Source organism: Orcinus orca, chromosome 20 (genome assembly GCF_937001465.1).
Source record: "Orcinus orca chromosome 20, mOrcOrc1.1, whole genome shotgun sequence".
Taxonomy (NCBI): domain Eukaryota; kingdom Metazoa; phylum Chordata; class Mammalia; order Artiodactyla; family Delphinidae; genus Orcinus; species Orcinus orca.
In genome coordinates, this window is record NC_064578.1 from 41,220,162 (window position 1) to 41,240,940 (window position 20,779).

Consider the following 20,779-nt stretch of genomic DNA (forward strand, 5'->3'; position numbering starts at 1 on the left):
AACAGATTAGACAGGGATGAGCCGGGGCTCCATCACACGGCCAACAGTTGGCAGGGGCTAGTCACCAACACCTGGCCAGGCTGAGCAGGATGGCGAGAGCTAGCTCCTTCCCACAGCTGACCTGTGCTGAGGAGTTGTCCTTGCTGATTCTCGAGTCCACCGAACGAGGCCAAGGAAGGCCCGAAATCTAGTGCTGCCCAGTGTGGGCCCCAAGCAGCCCCTCATGGATCTCAGTGGGGGCTGCAGTAAGGGGCCTAGGGCACCACTGGAATGCAGGATGACACAGCTTAAGAAGCATCTTTCTGCAAATCTCCTGAGCTGTTTTGCAGATGTGAACCACGCCCCCCAACACACAAATGGAAGAACTACTAGAGGACCATGAGCACATAGCCCAGGCCTCTTGGAGCCTAAGGACTGATAACCCCTGTGACACCACCCTGCTGCCTCGCCATCAGCCAATCAGAGAACTGTGTACAAGCTGATCACATACCATTCAACACCTCGACACCCCCCCCCCCCGCCCCGGTGTCGGGCTGGTAGCACAGTGATGAGCAAGACAGACAGGTCCCCCAGGGCTTCCTGAGAAAGAACTGCGGGTCCACAGTGTAGCATTTTAAAAAGAGAAAGTTACATATGATGACACACTCTTGTCTAGACAACATTTTTTTAAAATATCATAGAACAAAGATGGGAAGGAAGTATTTCCCAAGTTGGGTCAGGCCCTCCCATTTAACATGATGGCTTGGCTTCCTCTACTTTTTCTCTGTGACACTTACCATAATTACTCAATATGTATCCACAGTGTGACCATCTCTCCCACTAGAATTTCAGCTCCATGAGGGTAAAGATCATGATGCCTATTCATGGTTTTGGCTGAATCCCCACATCAAACATAGTGCCTTGCATACAGCAGCATTTAATAGCTACTGTGAAATGAATGGATGACAGTGAATGCCTCTGGTGAGCTTTATGAGATTTTTATTTTCTTCTTTGGAAACAGCTCTACTCTCTTTTTTTATAACGAAGTTTGTGACTTCTAAAATCCAAAGTAAAAAAATTCTGGGAAAAAGATATTAATCACAAAACCAAACATAAAAACAAGAAGGGACTTGAAAAAAAATCAGGCTTCTGAGGGCAGAGAGTTGGACTGGGTATGGGGAAAAGCCAGCTCCAAGCTTGCAGAGAAACCCGAGTTAACTGATTTCTCCATTGGTTCAAATCCTCAGCCGCCTGACACACCTAAGATCGTATCACATGGCAAGAGAAGCAGGAACACAAGTAGGAGAAGAGGACAACGTAGGAAAAGAAGAGGGCCCAAGGCAGATGGGTGGCACAAAGGCACCCAGCTCGCTGTGTCCCACGGTGTAAGTAAGATGCCTGCCAAGTTCACCAATCTGGGAACCAGAAAGACCTGCAGCACAGGGCCTGCCCTCCCTCCAGGCAGCAGACTATGGTTTCTCTCTCTTCTCTTGCTCCTGTTCCCTGGCTGCTCCTGTAGGCTTCTGAGGTTGTGGCCTCTATTACAAAAGTTCTCGGTCCTTTCTCTTTAGGAAATGCCTTTGAAGGTGACATACATGTGTGTGTATACACGTTCCCTTATCCTATGGGAGTGAGCACCCATCTCACAAACGAGGAGGAATATGATTTCTGCCCTGGAGAAGCCCTCCTGGTCCCCATGGAAACAAGAGAAACAGAGGTGAGACCAGTGACAACAGGGGCTGAGAGTTCAGAGAAAGGATTACACCCTGGGCTGGTGCAGTCCCAGGAGGCTGCCTGGAGGAAGCAGCTTGGGGCAGTCCCCCTCTGCTCATTCATATACCAAGCATGGTCTGGGGCTTGGTGCACTTAGCAGGCCTGTACCTGACTCCCTCTAAACTTAACTGAAGTCTACCATATTTGGGGCCTTGTCAGCATTGCTCGGTTCAAGCCTCATGGAGAAGGACCACCCTCGGGATCGATGCACTTACAATGCCACGGGTTTGGGCCACCTTGTTGCACAAGTCAGGACGCCACTTTTGAAGAGCCAGATAGAAGGGATTTTTCAGGAGGTCCTCATCATACAGAGCCATATGGACTTCAGATGGGGCAAAAAGAGTCTCCTGGGACGAGAGAGGAAAAAGCAGTAAATGACCACTTTCAGAATGACCTAACACATAAAAGTCCTGATCTAACAATTTCTAAAAAGCATCCCTGACACATATTACTCTACACTACAGACCTAACACGCCATCGGGAAAGATCAAAGATAACCCACCAATTCCAAGATGACTTTTTTTACAGGTTAAATGTATAAATTATGCTCAGAAAATCTTCTTGACTCCAAGTCACTGCAAAAGTAAAAAATGGCTGTTTTTAGAACATCATACATGACCCAAATTATAACATCTTAAAGATATGCATGTTTTTAATGAAATATTTTTACCATAGAGTAATAATGCTAATCTACCACCCAGAATTACCGAATCTTAACCACTTTGCCGTATTTGCCTCAGATTTTCTTTTCAGAAATAAAGTATATCAGAGTAGACTGTGCCCCTCCCCATCCCATTCTCTCCTCCCCTTTCAGAGGCAACCACTATCCTGAAGTGGTTTCTGTATCCTTCTTGCTCATGTTTGTACTCCTTTTTAAACTCATGTATTCATAAATAATATAAAATCTTGTTTTTTAAAATATTTATTTTTTGGCTGTGTTGGGTCTTTGTTGCTGTGCACAGGCTTTCTCTAGTTGTGGCAGGCGGGGCCTACTCTTTGTTGTGGTGCACGGGCTTCGCATTGTGGTGGCTTCTCTAGTTGCTGAGCACGGGCTCTAAGTGTGTGGGCTTCAGTAGTTGTGGCACGCAGGCTCAGTAGTTGTGGCTTGCGGGCTCTAGAGCGCAGGCTAATTAGTTGTGGCGCACGGGCTTAGTTGCTCCACGGCATGTGGGATCTTCCCGGACCAGGGCTTGAACCCATGTCCCCTGCATTGGCAGGCAGATTCTTAACCACTGCGCCACCAGAGAAGTCCTAAAGTCTTGTTTTATGCGCTCCAAAATCTACATAAATGGTATCACACTACAAGTAGTTTGGAACATATGCTTTTCAATCACCACTATGTTTTCAAGTTCTAGCCGTGCTGATCCATACAGCTCCCATTCATTCACTAATTTCTGCTGTACAGTATTAAGTGAACATGACACAATTTATTTATCTAACATCCTATACTTAAGTTGCTTCCACATTTTCAGAATTAAAAACAATGCTAAAATGAACGTTCTTATACCCTTATGTGTTCCTGGAGCACATATCCAGGAATGTTGCTAGGAGAGACACTGCGGCATGCATCCACCTGCACCTTCCCCAGATGCTGACAACGCTGGACCACTTCCAACCTCCATGCAAAGTCCATGAGCATTTCCCTTCTTCATGTCACATCCTAGCCAACGCTTCTTAGTAACGTCAGGCTAGTTCATTTCTGCCAGTGAGTATACAATAGTATTTCACTGTTTCTAATTTTCATTTCTCTAATGAAGTGGAACATCATTTCCTTACATTCTATAAATTACCTTATCATGTCTTTTGACCACTCTTCTAATGGGTTCTTGGCCTTTTTCTTATGATTGGTAGTTCTTTACAGATCTGGACACCAAAAGATGTTGCAAATATCTTCTCCCAATCTGTGACTTGTTTCTTCATTTTTCCTACTGGGTGTTTTCAGAAATAAAAGTGCTTGATTTTTTTTTTAACATCTTTATTGGAGTATAATTGCTCTACATTGTTGTGTTAGTTTCTGCTGTATAACAAAGTGAATCAGCTATACATATACATATATCCCCATATCCCCTCCCTCTTGCGTCTCCCTCCCACCCTCCCTATCCCACCCCTCTAGGTGGTCACAAAGCACCGAGCTGATCTCCCTGTGCTATGCGGCTGCTTTCCACTAGCTATCTATTTTACATTTGGTAGTGTATATATGTCAATGCCACTCTCTCAAAAAGTACTTGATTTTAACGTGACTGAACTTGTCCGTCTTTGCCTTTACTGGTCGGTGCTTTTGGGATCTAAGGAAAGCCTATCTATCATCTCGGCATGCCCCTTGGTAAACTGACTTCACTATTCCCCCTCTGAGAAGGTGGAGCCTATTTCCCCGCCCCTTGAATTTAAGCCATCCCTGTGATTTGCTTTAACTAACCAACAGACAGAATTGATGCTCTGTGATTTCTGAGTATCAACCTCAAGAGGCCTTGCAAACTTCACTCTCATTCGTTCGGCAACCTGAGACCACCATGCAATGGAGAAGCCCATGGGATGAAAACCCATGTGGGGAGAGAGAGGCCCAGGTAGTCCAGTGAGGACAGCCAACCCACCAGCTGAATGCAACCACATGAGTGAGCCCAGGTGAGACTAGCAGAACCACCTTGCCAGCCCACAGATTAATAGGACATAATAAATTGTAGCAGTTTTAAGTCACTAATTTGGGGGCTGGTTGGTTATGCAGCAAAGGCTACCTGAAACCACATCCTTTCCAACTCCAAGGCCACAAAAATAGTCCCTGTAATTTCTAAGAATCTTAAAGGTTTTCATTTTTAGGTCTTCAAGTCATCTTTATTTTTATATATGCTATAAATTGGGCATCTAATTTAATTTTTTTCTGAAGGTAAGCTATCTTAGTCTGCTTAGGCTCTGATAACTAAATACAATAGACTGGGGGGTTCAAACAACAAACATTTATTCCTCACAGTTCTGGAAACTGGGAAGTCCAAAATCAAGGTGCTAGTAGATTTGGTTCTTGGTAAGGGCCCACTTCCTGTACCATAGATGGCCACCTTCTCACTGTATCCTCATGGCAGAGAAAGAGTTCTCCTGTCTCTTCCTCTTTTTGTAAGGCGACTAATTCCATCATTAGGGCCCCATCTTCATGACCTAATCTAACCCCAGTTAGAACCCAAAGCCCCATCTCCAAATACCATCACATTAAGGATTAGGGCTTCAACATATGAATTTGGGTTGGGGCTGGGGGGACACATTCAGTCCAGAGCATAAGCCAACTGTCCCATTGTCTTCTTTTATATATTTTATCCCTTTCACACTAGCTGATAATGCTGCCTTTGTCATACTCCAAGTTCCCATATATGTTTGGCCTATTTCTGGGCTCTATTCTGTTTCAATGGTCTTGACCAGCGCCATCCAACAAATTTATGTGAGAAAGGTAATTACATATACATTATGCATAATTACATGTCATTTAAAATTTTCTAGTAGCCATATTTTAAAAAGGTGAAATTAAATTATGTATTTTATTTACCCAAAATACATTTCCAACATGTGATCAATACTTCAAAATTACTGACATATTTTACATTCTTTTTACTTCTACTAACTCTTCAAAATTTGATGTGTATTTTACTCAATTCATACTAGCCTCATTTCAAGTGCTTAATAGCCTCATGTGGCTAGTAGCTATTACATTGGATGGGGAAGGGCTAGACCACATTCATTTTCATGACTACAGCTTCATAATAAGCCTTGACATCTCACAGAGGAAGGCCTCTCCCCTTGTTCTCCAAAATGACTTGGTTATTCCTAATTCTTTATGATATCACATGAACTAGAGTCAGTTTATCAATTCCATGAAAATTCCTATTGGGATTTTTATTGGAACTGTACTAAATTTATGGACTGGAGAGCCAACGTCTTTATAATAACGAATCTTATCATCCATGAACATGGTATGTCTTTCCACCTTCATCCTCTTTTATGTCCTCCAATTAAATTTTCTTCATTAAAGATCATAGATCATATAAAACTTTTATTAGACATTATTTATATATTCTGTATAGATTTGCTCCTGTTGTGAATGGGGCCTCCAATGCCCCTGGTCTGCTCCCCTTACCATACATCAGTGTGGTTTTACTGAACTGTGAGAGAGGAATATGAAAAATGGGCACAGAAAAGAAGTCAGAGTTTTAGCCATGTCATTTCACCTCTCCGAGCCTCCATCTTAGTCTGTACAATGGAGAATATGAATACCTGTCTTGCAGGATTCCCATTTACATGCTACCTTCACTATTTTTGCTACACTGCACACCAATGTACTGCCACTTTCTGCTAGCCCACATGGTGCCTTTGTGAGAATTACAAAAAGGCACCCCATCTTCCCAGTAGGTACAGTCCTGTGCCACGGCACATGGCTTAGTAAGCAATTCATAGGCTATATATATCAGCCTAGTTTGCCAACACCTCTCCTCCCCCAGGCAGGACACCTGTGCAATAAATAACCTGTACACTTGTACACAATGGCCCTATTGTTAAAGTTTGACATTTTCCTTTAAACACCTACTCCCACTTAAAATTTATTTGTAAAAGAACTCTTATTACTACTTTAAATGAAAAATAGTATCACTTCCCATTAAGATCGTCTTAAAATTAAAAATTATATATCCAATTGACATTATTTAAAATCTGGCTACATACCACTGCCTGCCAAAGGTTCTGAACTTGAGCCTGAGGCCTCTTCTCTTCATTAAAAGAAGAAAATTAGCAACTATTAAAGAGCATCAAGTAAACTTACCCTTGATACAATCAGATGAATGAAATATGAGTGAAAAACTGAATTACTTTCTCATTATGTAACAGTATTCCCAAACACCTCTTTGGGAAAACACCAGAACAGTATGCATAAGTGCATTATGAATTCTATTCCTTATAGCTAATGTTAAAAACAGCCACCATTTGAGAGCATCCTTGGTCAGGCACCGTGATGACATCTATACATCCTCATCCCATTTTAATGTTCACAATAACTATAGATAATTAACTATAACTAATGCTCACAATAACCATAGGTATCATTAGCTCCACGTCACAGATGAAAAAACTGAGGGTCAGCTGGCCAACTCCAGGTTAGACAGATGTCAGAATTTATTCTAACACCCATCCCTTTAACCACTACATTCATCATGTAAAATAATTATGCCTGGATTAGGGGTTATTTCATGAGCCACAGATGCACAGACTCCACACTTCATTTCTCCTAAAGGAAAAGTCCCCATGACAGCCACACAGGCTCAGCATCAAATTCCCTTGGTCTGGTCCAGCCTGAGCTGTCTTAGCTGCAGGCCATCCTGGGGACTGCCTAAAGAAGGCCCCTGAGCTCCCTGCAGATCCTCTTAGGGAGAAGAGCCTAGCATGAAAATGGCTACATATAATCCCTTCACAGGCCCCAGCTCTGCAACCATTCAGGTATTTGAATTGTTGAATTCAATTATTACTGGAACCCAGATAATCCTTTTATGAGTCTCTACCAGAACAACTGGATAATATAATTTTGCTAGGACAGAGTCACAAGAAAACAAAATTCTTCCTAGTTCCCGACACAGCTGGTTCTACATGGCGGAGCACAAAAGTAAAGATGCCTTACATAAAAACCACATGAGAAACAGGATGCGACAAGGTCAGACTAAAGCTGGGAAGGGACACTCCTCCTTGCTCCTCAGACAAGATGCTGGCAGAGCAGCAACACCCCTGCCCCCAAGATGGGCTTTGATGGAGGAACTAACCACCTAACTGGGAAGCAAGAAGAGTTAAAAAAATAATAATAATAAGACAAAACAAAAACAGAACAATGCCAGGAGAAGTAAGGACGAGATAGAGAAGGGAGCAACAGGGAAGGGTTTGGGGTGGGGAGTGTGGGAGGCATCCTTGGCAGGGACCAGAGCAGGGCCAAAGGGTCAGGAGGTGGGAACACGTTCCTGGTGAGCAAAGAAAACTCAAGAATAAACTTTTTTTGACTAGATGTGAAAATGAGCTCTGAGAAATAATAAGAATCCAAACAGAGCAGGTCAGAGAGGGGCAGCATGGGAAGGGAAGGGCCCTGAATGCCACATTAAAACATTCAGTTCAACTGCATGAATGGTGTAAACACACAAGACTCTCAGCAAGCATTGCTCGTGAATGAGATGGAGCTGGCTGGTTTTCAATCCAAGTCATCTGCTCTCTCTTGGGCATCAGTCTCCTGGATGCCAATGACTGGATCCTCTGTCCAGGAGTAGGGATTCAGAGACCTCTGTCCAGCACTGTTCTCGACCTTTCTGCCCCAGTGTTAAAAATATGTAATAATGCTTAATGCCAGAGTTGAATTCTTATATAGGGGTACGTGCTTTAAAATAATCTGACAAGTTTACTTGCAAGAATTGGTTTCATATTTTAAAATATTGAATAACATGTAAAGTAAACTGACTTTTCCTTGTAAAACTGGAAAGACATGTGAATCCTCATATATAAAACTCCTTAAAAAAAAAAAATTCCACCCCTTCCTAAGTGCAAATGATGGGATGATTTATAGAAAATCCAGTGAAGTCAGTCAGAGATACCAAATAACCCTGCATGTGAGTTATCTGAGGTTACTCTGAACAAGACCGCCAAGTGAGGCCTCAGACCGGTTCTGGGCATTTTAGGAGGCGGTGTGCACTCGTGGTTTTGTGGTCTTCAACCGTCCTGCCAGCCCGGATGAGTCTGGCTTGTCAGGGACCATCTGGTGACAGCGTGCAGGCTGGCTCAGCAGAATCCAGCCCAGGAAAGTCTGCACCTCCCAGAGATGCACTCCCTGCTGAAATCTCACTGCTGTGGCTTCTCCTGCCCTGCCAGGGCTCTGACCAAAGACCCCGACCAGGCATATTCTCCAACTGGCTTAATTTGTGACTCAGAAGGAAAAGGCCAAAAGGGAAAACTTTTTATCCATCTATGTTTAATACCAAATGGAAGCAATTTTATGATGTAACGTGTAGCACTACCGTCACTTGTGTCCTTCTGGCCTGTAATGTCTATGGCTCCTGCCCATATGTCTCTCAAAGCTCTTCTTCAAAGCACTATGCAGCCTCGCTGCCTGGCTCACTGCAGGCATGCAGTAACTGCTGGCCCCACTTGAACAAAATGATAGTGACGTGTTAGAAAAAGATCAAGCTCCCAGGAAGGGATCATCTGTCACAGAAGCTGGAAATCCACCGCCCAGACGCAGGGGAGGGTGAGGGGCTGGCCCCAGGCGGTCCTGCAGGCACTGGCCAAAAGCCAGAAAAATGAACATGCTCAGAGCTGGCTAAACACAATGACTGCTGGAATGTGGAGGATCACGGTAGGAGAGAAGGCCTCAGGGCTGGAAGAGGGCTGTGACCACTCACGGAGCGGGGGAAGTTTGGAGGAGCATAACTGCCCCTTGGAATGCCACTCCATCACCCTGCTCCTAGAATTGCAGGGGAGCCACCAGCACCCACGTCCCTGCCAGTATTTTGGGCAGGAGGGCAGGAAGTCCAAGGACCACTGCTCAGTGTCTCTCGGATGTGGAAGCAACCTCAGGACAAATCATGTCCAATTGTTGGAGTCTGAATCCTTTCTAGATCTGGTACCTATCATCGCATGGTCACATTCCCCTGCTCCCCTAGGAAAGGAGGAAGTTACTGGACACCCACCTAATCCTGGCACTTCATAAACAGAGCGACAGCCCTGATAGAAACACTAACTAAGAGGCAGACATGCGAAAAGCAAAGCCCCAGCAGCCGCCCTCATGAGGGCAACACAGTCCAAGAGCCACAAGGAGGCACAATCAAGACCTTGACCCAAGGCTCTATGCAGACACTTACTGCTGCTCTCCCGGCAGGTGGGATTATTTCGGGTGACAAGCCAAGGTGAGGAGAACTCACCCAAGGTGTCCACCCAGCTTCAGCGGCCCAACTGCTTTCCTGCCACTAGGGCTCCTGAGAAGTACCTGTGTCTCCCCCCATCCTGCACTTCTCCCTCTGAGGCCGACAGGCCCTGCCTCTTGATTCACCACAGACCTGTCCACCTGAAAGACACAAAGTGATCTTTCCAACACTGAAGTCTGTGCAGGATTCTTCAATGACTTCCCCTCCACTCCCTACCAGATGAACTCTCAACTTCTCTGCATGGCATGGAGGGCCTCACTCCTGGCCTCCTGCCCACCTCTGCAGCTTCATCTCCCTCTGCTGTCCCCAGAGCTCCCCAAAGAGATGCGCTCTCCCTTCTTTTACCGATTTTGTCCTAAAAACTACTCTTCCTCTGTCAAGGCCCCATTTGGCCCATAGGTGGCTGGGACCCTCCACCTCAGAGAATGGCCAAGGGCCAGAGTACCACCCAACCCTGGCCACAAACCACCAGTGAGACAACCAATTAAAGGACAGACTGCTGAGTGAGAACGAGCCCTGAACCTAGCGCTCCGGACCCCGGGGGGCTGCCTCAACATCAGGCCCGGCAAGGCGGCCTGGAAATGTAAATATCCCGCTAATATCTGTCTTTCTTCTCTAGGGCTGGTGGAAGGGTGCATTACTTAATCAAAATAGGGGCCTCCCTCCCTAAAACCCACAGACTTGGAAAATTCCAGCTCGCATGGCAAACTAGTAGTCCCTACAGTCGCCCCTGCCCCTCATTCCCTGAATGTCCTAAATCCTCAATGAAGACGCGCCACTTGCTCCCGTGGCCCTGCACGGGCCGCGAGTGCCCACGTCCCCAGCACCTCCAGAGTCGGCCAGAGCGGCACGGCCTTCCTCTCGAGCCTACGGGCAGTCCATTCTCAACGAAAAGAAGTGAACAGACCCAGAGTCCGGAACACCTCTTGGTGCTCCATAGTTTTCCTGGAGAAATCTTTACCCAGCAGGAAGACGAGACCCCGCCCCATGAGAGGCAGGCTAGCAGGGATTCCCTCCTCTCTCCCCCGCGCTTTTATTACCGCGGGGACCACGACAGCTCGACCCGATGCTCCGGACCCCCACCCCCACCCTCCCCTCCACCCGCCCCGCCAGGCCTCCCTTAAACCGTGGAGGCCACCCAGCCCGTGAACGACACTGCTGCCCCAAGTCTGAGCTCCCGGGATCCCGGACCTGCTGACCTGTCCTGGAGCCGCGGGAGTCAGAGGGCACATGCTTCGCCAACCCCACCCCTAGCCTCGCAAACACACCAGAGGAGCAGAGCGAGCCCGGCTGAGGACAGGAGCCGGAGAGCCCGGGCGGGGCAGTCCACCCGGCGATGGGCCGGGGCCCTGGAGGCCGCCCGGAGACCGCCAGCCCAGCTTGGGGCGCCGGCTGAGGAAAGGAAAGAGCCCCTCCCCCTTCCAGCTCCGGGGCCCCGCCCGGCCTCTGGGCCCCGAGGCGCAGCAGTCCCGAGGGAAGGAGGGCGCGGGAGGAGACAGGAGGGAGGACACTTACTTAAAAGGCTACATAGTTTCACTCCCCGCTCTTCCCAGAGCGGCGCCGACCCCCTCCCGGCCCCTCGGTTCAGACCTCAGGCCCACCACCCCAACGCCGCAGATCTGCTCCACCGCCCACCCCCGTCGGGCGGAGCCGCGCCTCAAGATCTCTAGTCAGCCCAATGAGAGGTCGTCTTTATTCAGAGTGACGCGTGCGCAGAGCAATCATTGAGTCCGCCCAGCCGGGGGTGGGGTTCAGGAGGCACACAGCACTTCCTACTCAGGCTGGACCAGCCCAGAGCCACCGACTGCGCGTGCCCGGAACGGGAGGGGGCGGGGCCGAGAGCAGATCTGATCCAAGGGGTGGGGTCCAAGCTCTGTTGCTGGAAAGCGGGCTGGTCTAAGAAGGGGAGATTTTGGGAGCCGTCCCGCCCCGCAGATCGCCCTTTACTGCTCGTTTTGGGAGACGGAGGTGCCCAATCCTACGAGGCATAACCACTCCCGTCGCTGGCAGGGTCTAAGAGTCAGGGTACCTGGGTTCTAGCCCCTTCACTTGCATGGACGTGGCGTGATCCTAGCCCCCCCTTTTTTTATCGAGCCTCAGTTTCCCCTTCCGTAAAACAGAGGATTGGATCTGACGAACGCTAATATTCCAGACCGTAATGGGGTGCGGAGGGGGAGATGGGGGACCTACACGTGACCTCCCGCGTGGGGCCCCGCCTATCCCTGGTCCAGGGGATGAAAGCGCCCAGCGAGGACGGGAGGGGGTGGGCGGATCCTAAGAAACCCTACCCGGCCGCCCTTGGCAGCAGCTAAGGCTGAGGGCGCGGCTCCGCGGCCGGCTAGCCCTGGCGACTGCACCGGAGGAGGATGGCGACCGCAACCCGGGCTTCGCGGGTGGCTACCGTGGAGGCGAGGACTGCGCAGAGATTTGGCGTGTGACTAGGAGCGCACCTGGGGAGGATGGACGAGGGGACGGGAAACAGCTAACGGCTCTCTCTCCGCGCCGAGTCCGCGGAAGCGCACGTCGTGGATCCTGAGCGGCTCTGTAGACAGCAGCGGCAGTGGCTAGCTCCTCTCAGGCCATGAGGAGTGCTCGGGCCGCCTGGCCAGGGGACGCCGTCGGGGCTGGCTGTGTCCTGCTGCGCTGAGGGCGTGAGGCTGAGAGGGGCGCAGGCGGCCGGGCTGCGCCGGAGAGCAGCGCCATGGCGAAGGAGGAGTGCAAGGCACTACTGGACGCGCTCAATAAGGCGACTGCATGCTACCACCACCTGGTACTGACCATCGGCGGCTCCGCGGACTCGCAGAACCTGCGAGAGGAGCTGCAGAAGACGCGCCAGAAGGCGCAAGAGCTGGCGGTGGCCATCCGCGGCCGACTGACACCTCCGCTGCGCGACCGGGGCCTGGGCGCTGAGGAACGTGCCGAGTTTGAGCGCCTCTGGGTGGCCTTCTCTGGCTGCCTGGACCTGCTGGAAGCGGACATGCGGCGTGCGCTGACCTTGGGCACCGAGTTCCCGCTGAATAAGCCGCTGCGGCCGCTCGTGCGTACCGGGGTGGAAGGCGGCGCAGCGAACGTAGCGGCGCGCGCCCTGAGCGCCCGCAGCCTGCGGCACGAGGCGGAGCGCGGCTTCGACGTGGAAGACCTTCACCAGCTGGAGCGGGAGATCCTTCAGGTGGGAGAGATGATCCACGATATGGAGATGAAGGTCAACGTGCCCCGCTGGACGGTGCAGGCCCGGCAGGCGGCAGGCGCCGAGCTCCTGGCCAGGCCCAGCGCCGGCGTCTCCTCGATGCGCTGTGTGTCCGTAGAGCAGCGCATGGGGCCCTGCGACCTGAGCAAGGCCCTGGCCGCCACCATCTTCAGCGCCGTGCTGCTGGCGGCTGTGGCCTTGGCCGTGTGTGTGGCGAAGCTGAGTTGACCCATACGCGAACGACCTCCTCGCTACCCGGAGACACCCCTCGGAGAACATCTGCAACCGCCAGGACTAGGGATGAGAGTGGGATCTGGCATGTTTAAGGGGAGCGGTTCTAAAACCCTGCGTGTGTACGTTTATGTTTATACGCGCGTTTCAAGCACACATCTGCCTGGGCAGAACATGGCTTCCTCTTGATGGCCCGGGAGGAGTTAATTTTGCGCGGGCCACCGGGTCATTACCGCTAATGTATGCAGGAGCTTTATCCCCTATTAATAGTTCGTAGTGAGCGGAGATTCCTCCGAGTTAATACCGCCTGTGCTGCCGGGGCGTGTTTACACTGAGTCTGAGCTTGGTGTCCCCACCCCTGCCGGTGATTCCCATTCTCCGAGTGGGGCAGTTTGGAAAGAGGGTGAGGTGAAATGAAGTGTGTTTTGGCCTGTGTGTGTGTGTTGGGTTTGTTTTCTAGACGAGAAAACAAACTGCAATAAGAGGTAAGCAGTTTTTATTACCTTAATCCTTTGGGGCCTAAGCTTAGGAGAGTGTGCAAATAGAAGTTCATGCAACGTGCTTTCTTTTAGCACATGATTACACACTTCTGCACACCCTTGCCTATTGAAAAGGGCTCTGCCCAGTCAGTCTGGAAGGGGTGCAAGCTTTGGGAAGGGCCACCGGCTATCTAAACAGGCACTTTCTCCTTAGCTGGGGCTTATTTTTGTTCCAGAACTAGACTAGAGTTTTTATCCTCCTTTGGGGGAGGGCTGGGGAATCCTCTTTGGAGCCCTTAATCCTATCTATCCCTTGGAATTTGCTTGCTGGCCAGTAGGAGAGCTGGCTTTGGAGGGAGCTGCACAGCTCCCTGACCTGGACACTGCCCCCTGAGAGGGTCAAGTGGGGCATCACTGGGCACAGAGGTCTTGAGCCAATTAGCCCTGAGACTGGGTTAGAACGTAACAGCTTTAACTTCAAATTTAAGGAGATTAAAAAAAAAAATCATTTGTTAGAAAAATCCTGTAGCCACATTGTGTACTGTCAAAGCTGTTATTTTTTTTATAAAGGACATTTGGCCACGAATTCATACGGGTACCAATGAGTCATACACAGTGTCTTTACTTATATACTTAGATTGCTAAACATACATCTCCACCTATTTTTAAAATCTATCTTCTTAAGGCAGGAGATCATAGCATAAACTACTGGAACCACAGATGTAGATGACAGAAGTTAGGTGGCCCTAGCCTCTTTGTGGCAGTAAATAAGGAAATGTGGTAAACACCTTAGGTCCCAGGCTAGAATTTGCCTGAGCACTGAGCTCCCACCTGTGGATCAGAGAGAGCCTTGTTGGGGAAGTAAGGCTGAGAAAACAGATGCGTTTAACTCTGAAGGTAGTTTGGAATAAAACCCAGAGATTGGTTTGGCTGAAAAGTGACACGGATTTTTTTTTTCTCTCTCTCTTTTTCACCCCAGAAGTGAGAAAGGGGACTAGGAGGAGGGAATCGGCAAGTTTTCACAAGGGCAGTTTGGAGGGTCAAGGGTCAGAAGCAAATAGCAGCAGTAGTGCTGTCTGGGCACCCAGTCCGACAGGCCACCCTCTCCCAGCCTTGATCACCCACTCCCACTCCCACTCCTCCTGAGCACACAGATTCCAGTACTGTAGATAGTGAAAGCAGAGGATCTGTTTGTGTGTTTCTGTGATAATGGTTTTAAAAGACCCAGAAGTCTTAAGCCGATTAAGAGTTCTATAACAATAACTAATAAAAGGAACTCCTTCTGCTTCATCCGATCTGGGTGACTGAATTGGGCCATGTCAAATTCTTTTTACACATGCCTTCCCAGGGTACCTTCAGAAATGACACAGAAAGTTTCCTAACTCCCCTCTTCCTCATCCCACATGCAACACAACACAGAATCTCTGTCACCTTCCCCAAAGTCTCATTTCTTTCAGGTAAGGGGAGGCTGGGGGGACTTCCCTGGTGGCTCAGTGGATAAGAATCCACCTGCATTGCAGGGGACACGGGTTTGATCCCTGGTGCAGGAAGATCCCATGTGCTGTGGAGCAACTAAGCCCGTGCGCCATAACTAGTGAGCCTGTGCTCTAGAGCCTGTGGACCACAACTACTGAGCCCGAGTGCTGCAACTACTGAAGCCCTCGCGCCTAGAGCCTGTGCTCCGCAACAAGAGTAGCCACCACAATGAGAAGCCCGCGCACCACAACGAAGACCCAATGCAACCAAAAATAAATAAAATTAAATCTTTAAAAAAAAAAAAAAAGAGGCTGGGGCATATTGTGACCCAGTGTTGGAAAATATCCCTAAATATATTCTGTTGTCTCTAAAACTGTGATTCTTTGTCCTTATCAACGAGTTTTGGGTCATGATTCATCAGAATGTATTAAAGAAACAACCCATCAGAAGTTGTGTAATCCATTGCTTCTCTGCCTTTTGGCTAAGATCAAGCATGGAAGTTGTGTAATCCATAGAGATCAATTGGGACAAGCAAAATTCTTGTTTTCGCTCTTTCCAGCCACTTGGCACATCCTTGAGTATTTACTTATATGTGCAATCAGATGTGTACCTGATTCTGAGAATCCTCTGCTCACTGAACTTAGTGATAAAGTATTGCACACACACCAAAAAAGCTGAATTACAATAAACATATTTATCCTGTGGACATGTTAACCTATACAACTCTTTGAAAATGTTAAGCATTTGTAATATTTGGCATTATTTGGAGTTATAACATTGCCTAATAGGACTTTTGCTATATGATGTAAGCAAAATCACTTTCTGCTTGAGCAATAGGCTGCTCAATAACAGCAATATCTCCCTGCTGTCATTTCTATGTATAATTCAAGAGGTTGCTTTCTGGTAGAAGCCTGATTCAATGTAGATGTTGGATATCAAAGTCATTAATTTTCTAAAAATATTTGTTATGATATTATACCATGATACAAGTGATTAAAAAATTACAAATATTTAATATAGGGTATATATGATAATGGTCAGTGTTAGAGTCTACTTTCCTAAATTAAAGGTACAAGTTAAAGGATAGATATTTACCTCAAAAGTTAAGTGCTATTTTAAATCTCTTGTAAAGTTAATACCTGTAAGAGAAAACATGCCTGGCTTCTCTTTTAGGAAAATAGCACAGCTTTATCTGATACTGAGAAGACAAGAACTTGGAATGCCAAGGCACTTATCACGGGAACTTTCAACTATTCCTATTAGAAAAAAACAGAAAACACGATAATGTTTGTAGAAGAAAAATATGCCTGGCAAATTCTTTTTTCCTGTTCTCTAAGAATGTATGCTTTTAAATGCCACAAGGGAAAATATTTTTGGTAAGTCAAATTAGAGCATAAACTTCACAATTTACCTAAGGTTTACAATAAGCTACATAAGAGATGTGTGCTGTCCAATGACTAAAAAGCCGTTTGGGTTGAAGAGAGTTCTAGTTTGCATGAGGACCCTGATCATGCTGCATTTTCCTTTTCAATGTGCACATTGATACATTTTTAGCTACACAGTTACTTCTCAGAATGCAGTTCTCTGTTCTGTAATGAATGTTTGTGAAGGGTACAAGCCCCAAAGTGTGATCCTGCAAGGCAGGCTAAGAAACAAAAGTGCTTTAGCAGTGGCCTCTGCTTTCCTTTGGGGAATGCCTCCTCCTGCAACGTGGGACCAGCTGTGATGGGCAGGGCTCTGCCTTTCTCTCTGAGTACCCCAGACAAGTCACTGACCTCCCTGTGCCTCACTTCCCTCATCTTTGAAATGGGGGGGGGGGCAACTGATTAACTCAAAGTTCCCTTCCAGGGCTTAAAACATTTAATAGAATGCAGTTAAACGAAAAAGGGTTGTTTTGTTTGGGGGTTTGGTGGGGAGGGGGTTGTCATTGTTGGTTTTGGTGCGTATGGAAATGGAATCTTAGTTTGTCTAAAATTAGTCTGTTGGTAAAATTCCATATGAATTTTAAAAATCAGAATGAAGTAAGCTTACTGCGATTTTAGTCCACATCAGAATTAGTGTCTGGACTTAAAAGCAAATTTGTATAAATGCTACTTACTTATAGTGTTTAAATTAGATTAGGAATTTAAATTCAGACTCTTAAGTCTGAGTCCAAGAAAGCCTAGTGTTTATTCAACAGTTTGTTTTACCCAGCAATCTAAACTGATTCTGGTAAATTACAGATGTGAAATCCCATCATTTGTGATGGAGTCTAAGAGAATCCTGTTCTGTAACTGACCTGGTGCCCTCAGAAGTATAATTGCATTGGCTGCCTGATTTGGGGAAATGAGCACAGCATGGGCTGTTTTGTATATGGCAACAGATCCTAGTTGGAATTAAATGCTCCGTGTCTACTGTTTGAATAACTTGTCTAACTAAATGGCTATTAATAATTAAAAATTAAAGATAACGTGCAGCATTTATAACTTAGTTGAAAAAGGCACCCTCAAATGATTCAGCTATCAACTCCTTTTTTTTTTTTTTTTTTGGCGGTACGCGGGCCTCTCACTGTTGTGGCCTCTCCCGTTGCGGAGCACAGGCTACAGACGTGCAGGCTCAGCGGCCGTGGCTCACGGTCCCAGCCGCTCGGAGGCATGTGGGATTTTCCCAGACCGGGGCACGAACCCGCGTCCCCTGCATTGGCAGGCGGACGCTCAACCACGGCGCCACCAGGGAAGCACAACTCTTATGAGTTTTTAAGATATTCTTAATCTTCTTCATGCACATTTAAATTGAAGTGAATATCCTGATCAACATATTTACCCTTCACAGATTTCATTACATAAAGAGATGTTCAGAAAGACTCCAGGATTATATATCTCCAGGTGCTTTTCTACAATACAATTATACTCATCTTTTAATGCAGGATGGAATCCAGGAAGAATAGTAGGTCTCCACATAAACAATCTTTGGCTGTGGTCACTGTAGATCAAAGTCATGTTCAAATACTGTTTCTTTGGCTCTTAGGAACTGACCGAAGGTGCAGGAACTGACCACATGCTGCAGCTCTCTGTCCATGAGCACAAGATGGATTTCTGGAAAAGCATTCCTCTCTTTCATTTACTTATTTTCATCTCATTACACAGAGGATTGTGGGTGTTTTCATTGCAGTACTGTGAGATCTTGGGCATCCTGCTTCTTTGGTGTTTCAGTTTAGAATGTTATAACCTTAAGGCTTATATGACAAACGTAAACAAGCCAAATGAGAACTCCTGTTGGCAAAATGATTTTCAAGAGTCCTTCTAACATGCTGTTGTCAGAAAGCAAATTGGAATGTCCTTTGTCTGTAGGTATGTGTTAGGCACATAGAGAAGATCTAAGAGGAAATATACAGAAATGAAAATGTAAAGGTGGTGGAATTATGAATGGTATTTTTTCAATATATTTTTATTTAATATTCTTATATTGTTTTTACAATAAAAGTTTGAATGCTCTTATCATCTAGAAATTATTAGTTATTAAAATATAAATTTTAACAGGGTCTCATTTATAATGAGAAACAATTTCAGAACACACATCCCCTCCCCCACCCCGCCAGGCGCCACAAACAGGCAAAGCAAAACTTTTGGCATCTTACCTGCAGGGAATCAGAAGCACGTTTTGAAATGCAGCATCAAGACAGAATAGCATCGAGGTTAGGAGCACTGACTATGGAATAGGGTACCCCTGAGTTCAGATCCATTCTTTTTTTTTTTTTTTTTTTTTTGTGTTACGCGGGCCTCTCACTGTTGTGGCCTCTCCCGTTGCGGAGCACAGGCTCCGGACGCGCAGGCTCAGCGGCCATGGCTCATGGGCCCAGCCGCTCCGCGGCATACGGGATCTTCCCGGACCGGGGCACGAACCCGTGTCCCCTGCATCGGCAGGCAGACTCTCAACCACTGCGCCACCAGGGAAGCCCCGGATCCATTCTTATTGAAGATTTTCATTAATCTCCCTGACCTCAATTTCCTCATCCTTACAATGGGAGTAATAATAGGATATACTTCATAGGGATATTGAGATAAGACTTTTTGCAGGCACAGGGCTCAATAAATGTTGGCTGCCTAAAATGGGACGGTTGGACAAAAGAAGCAATATATATGAAAACATTAACTTTCTATAACTTAGGTAAAATCGGCTGGAAATCATTTTGAAGATTAAAACTAGATAAACTTGTCAACGAAAGAAGGTATGTAATAAAAAGGTCAAGGTTACAGAGGGAAATTCAGGTTGATCTAGAAGTTGGAATCTGTACATTTTTAAAGTCAGACTTATTGAGGTATAATTTAAATACAGTAACATTCACCCTTCTTAGGTGTGCAGTTTTGAGTTTTGACAGATATGTACAACCATGTATCCACCGCTGCAATCTAGAATGTTTTCATCACCACCCAAGAGTTCCCCCATGTCCTCTGTAGGCGATCCTTTCCTCTCACCCCAGGATCTGGCAACCACTGATCTGATTTCTGTCCCTACGGTGTTGCCTTTTCTAGAATGTCACCTAAGTGGAATCTATGCATTTTTGAGAAAACATATTGTGCACCTTTTTTAAACCCTTTTCAAAAAACCTTTTGAGAAATCATTTTTATGTGATGATTCTTGGTGCACTGGATGTTGCTGGTCATTCATAGGTGAATTCCATTTAACTGCAGTGACACGCCTTCGTTTCTAGGCAGGCTGAACAAACTCTCCTGCTACAGTGGATTCTCCAAGCTGAAGTCATCTCTCCGTGGCTAGCCCCCGCATTCTCTTCTTTTCTTTTTCCACTGAAAAACGTGATAAATAATGGATAACAGAAATGAATTTGGGCTCAATGAAGTAGAGATTGAAATAAAAGTCCACTTGGAGCTATGGGTAAGAAACAATATGACGTTTGGAAAGTTGTTTTTTTTTCTTTCGGGATCATGCATGTTCTAATCAAATAAGAACATTTCTTATTGTAAAGATAGCTGGGGAAGACCAGACCAGTGGAACATAAGAACCAAGAGTCAAGTGTCCGTCTCTGAAGTAAGCAACTGTTGTCATAAACAAAATGACTCAACTCTTGTGATCAAGTGGCACATGGTAACTGCTAGCCCTAGCAGGGGATGGTTGTGTGCACTTACTGTCAGGCCTGGAGTAGCTGGCACTGTGCCCCTGGCAGAACAGGGCGGAGCAGGACACTTGGAGGACACGCCAATAGGTCTGGAGACAGATTCCAAACACTTGCTGCACGTGTGACCTTACATAAATCACAACCAACTGTCTTTCCATATCTCTTGCCCATTTTCTACACAACTGGAGGTTTTTTCTTCTCAGTCCTTTGTGATAGGCATTAGAGATATTTTCTCAGTTTATTATATCTTGGACTTTCTTATGCTGTCTTCTGTCATAATAAAGTTATAAATATGCACAGTGTGTCAAATTGATCAATCTTTTCCCTTATGCTTCTAGATTTTGAGTCAGACTATAGAGGAATTTACCTGTTTTCTCCTAATGCTTCGATGGTTTTTTATCCACTGTGGTAGCCAGCCTCCAAGATGACCACCAATGTTCCCTACCACCTGGTGTTTTCATGTAGTCCCCTCTCACACGGAATAGAGCTGACCAGTGTAACAACAGGATACTGTGCAAGTGATGGAATGTGACTCCTGAGGCTAAGTCAGGAAATGCATCATGACTTCTTCCTTCCACTCTCTTGGATCATTCACTACCATGTCTCAAAGACATCCAAG

The 20,779-nt window shown here is 46.7% G+C and overlaps 2 protein-coding genes across 21 annotated transcripts in view; one reads left to right on the top strand and one right to left on the bottom strand.

The window, feature by feature from the left end:
• Window positions 1–11,341, bottom strand: part of ANKRD27 (ankyrin repeat domain 27) — a 53,593-nt gene extending 42,252 nt beyond the window's left edge. For 11 of the 20 annotated variants that reach the window (XM_033413943.2, XM_033413930.2, XM_033413939.2 and 8 more), the window contains exons 1-4: window positions 11,190–11,341; window positions 3,543–3,680; window positions 3,260–3,451; window positions 1,968–2,099 (exon numbers count right to left, since the gene is read on the bottom strand). In XM_033413943.2, coding sequence (XP_033269834.1) covers window positions 1,968–2,099; window positions 3,260–3,391 — 264 coding nt within the window. In that variant the 5' untranslated portion in view covers window positions 3,392–3,451; window positions 3,543–3,680; window positions 11,190–11,341. Of the gene's footprint in view, window positions 1–1,967; window positions 2,100–2,254; window positions 2,328–3,259; window positions 3,452–3,542; window positions 3,681–9,671; window positions 9,815–10,873; window positions 11,111–11,189 lie in introns of those variants that run through there. The other 9 variants (XM_049703860.1, XM_049703859.1, XM_049703849.1 and 6 more) reach the window with 9 other exon arrangements.
• A 195-nt stretch (window positions 11,342–11,536) lies between these two features.
• RGS9BP (regulator of G protein signaling 9 binding protein) lies at window positions 11,537–19,131 on the top strand. The gene has a single exon (XM_033413954.2). The coding sequence runs from the start codon at window positions 12,376–12,378 to the stop codon at window positions 13,087–13,089; it is 714 nt and encodes a 237-aa protein (XP_033269845.1). The 5' UTR covers window positions 11,537–12,375; the 3' UTR covers window positions 13,090–19,131.
• Window positions 19,132–20,779: the final 1,648 nt, after the last annotated feature.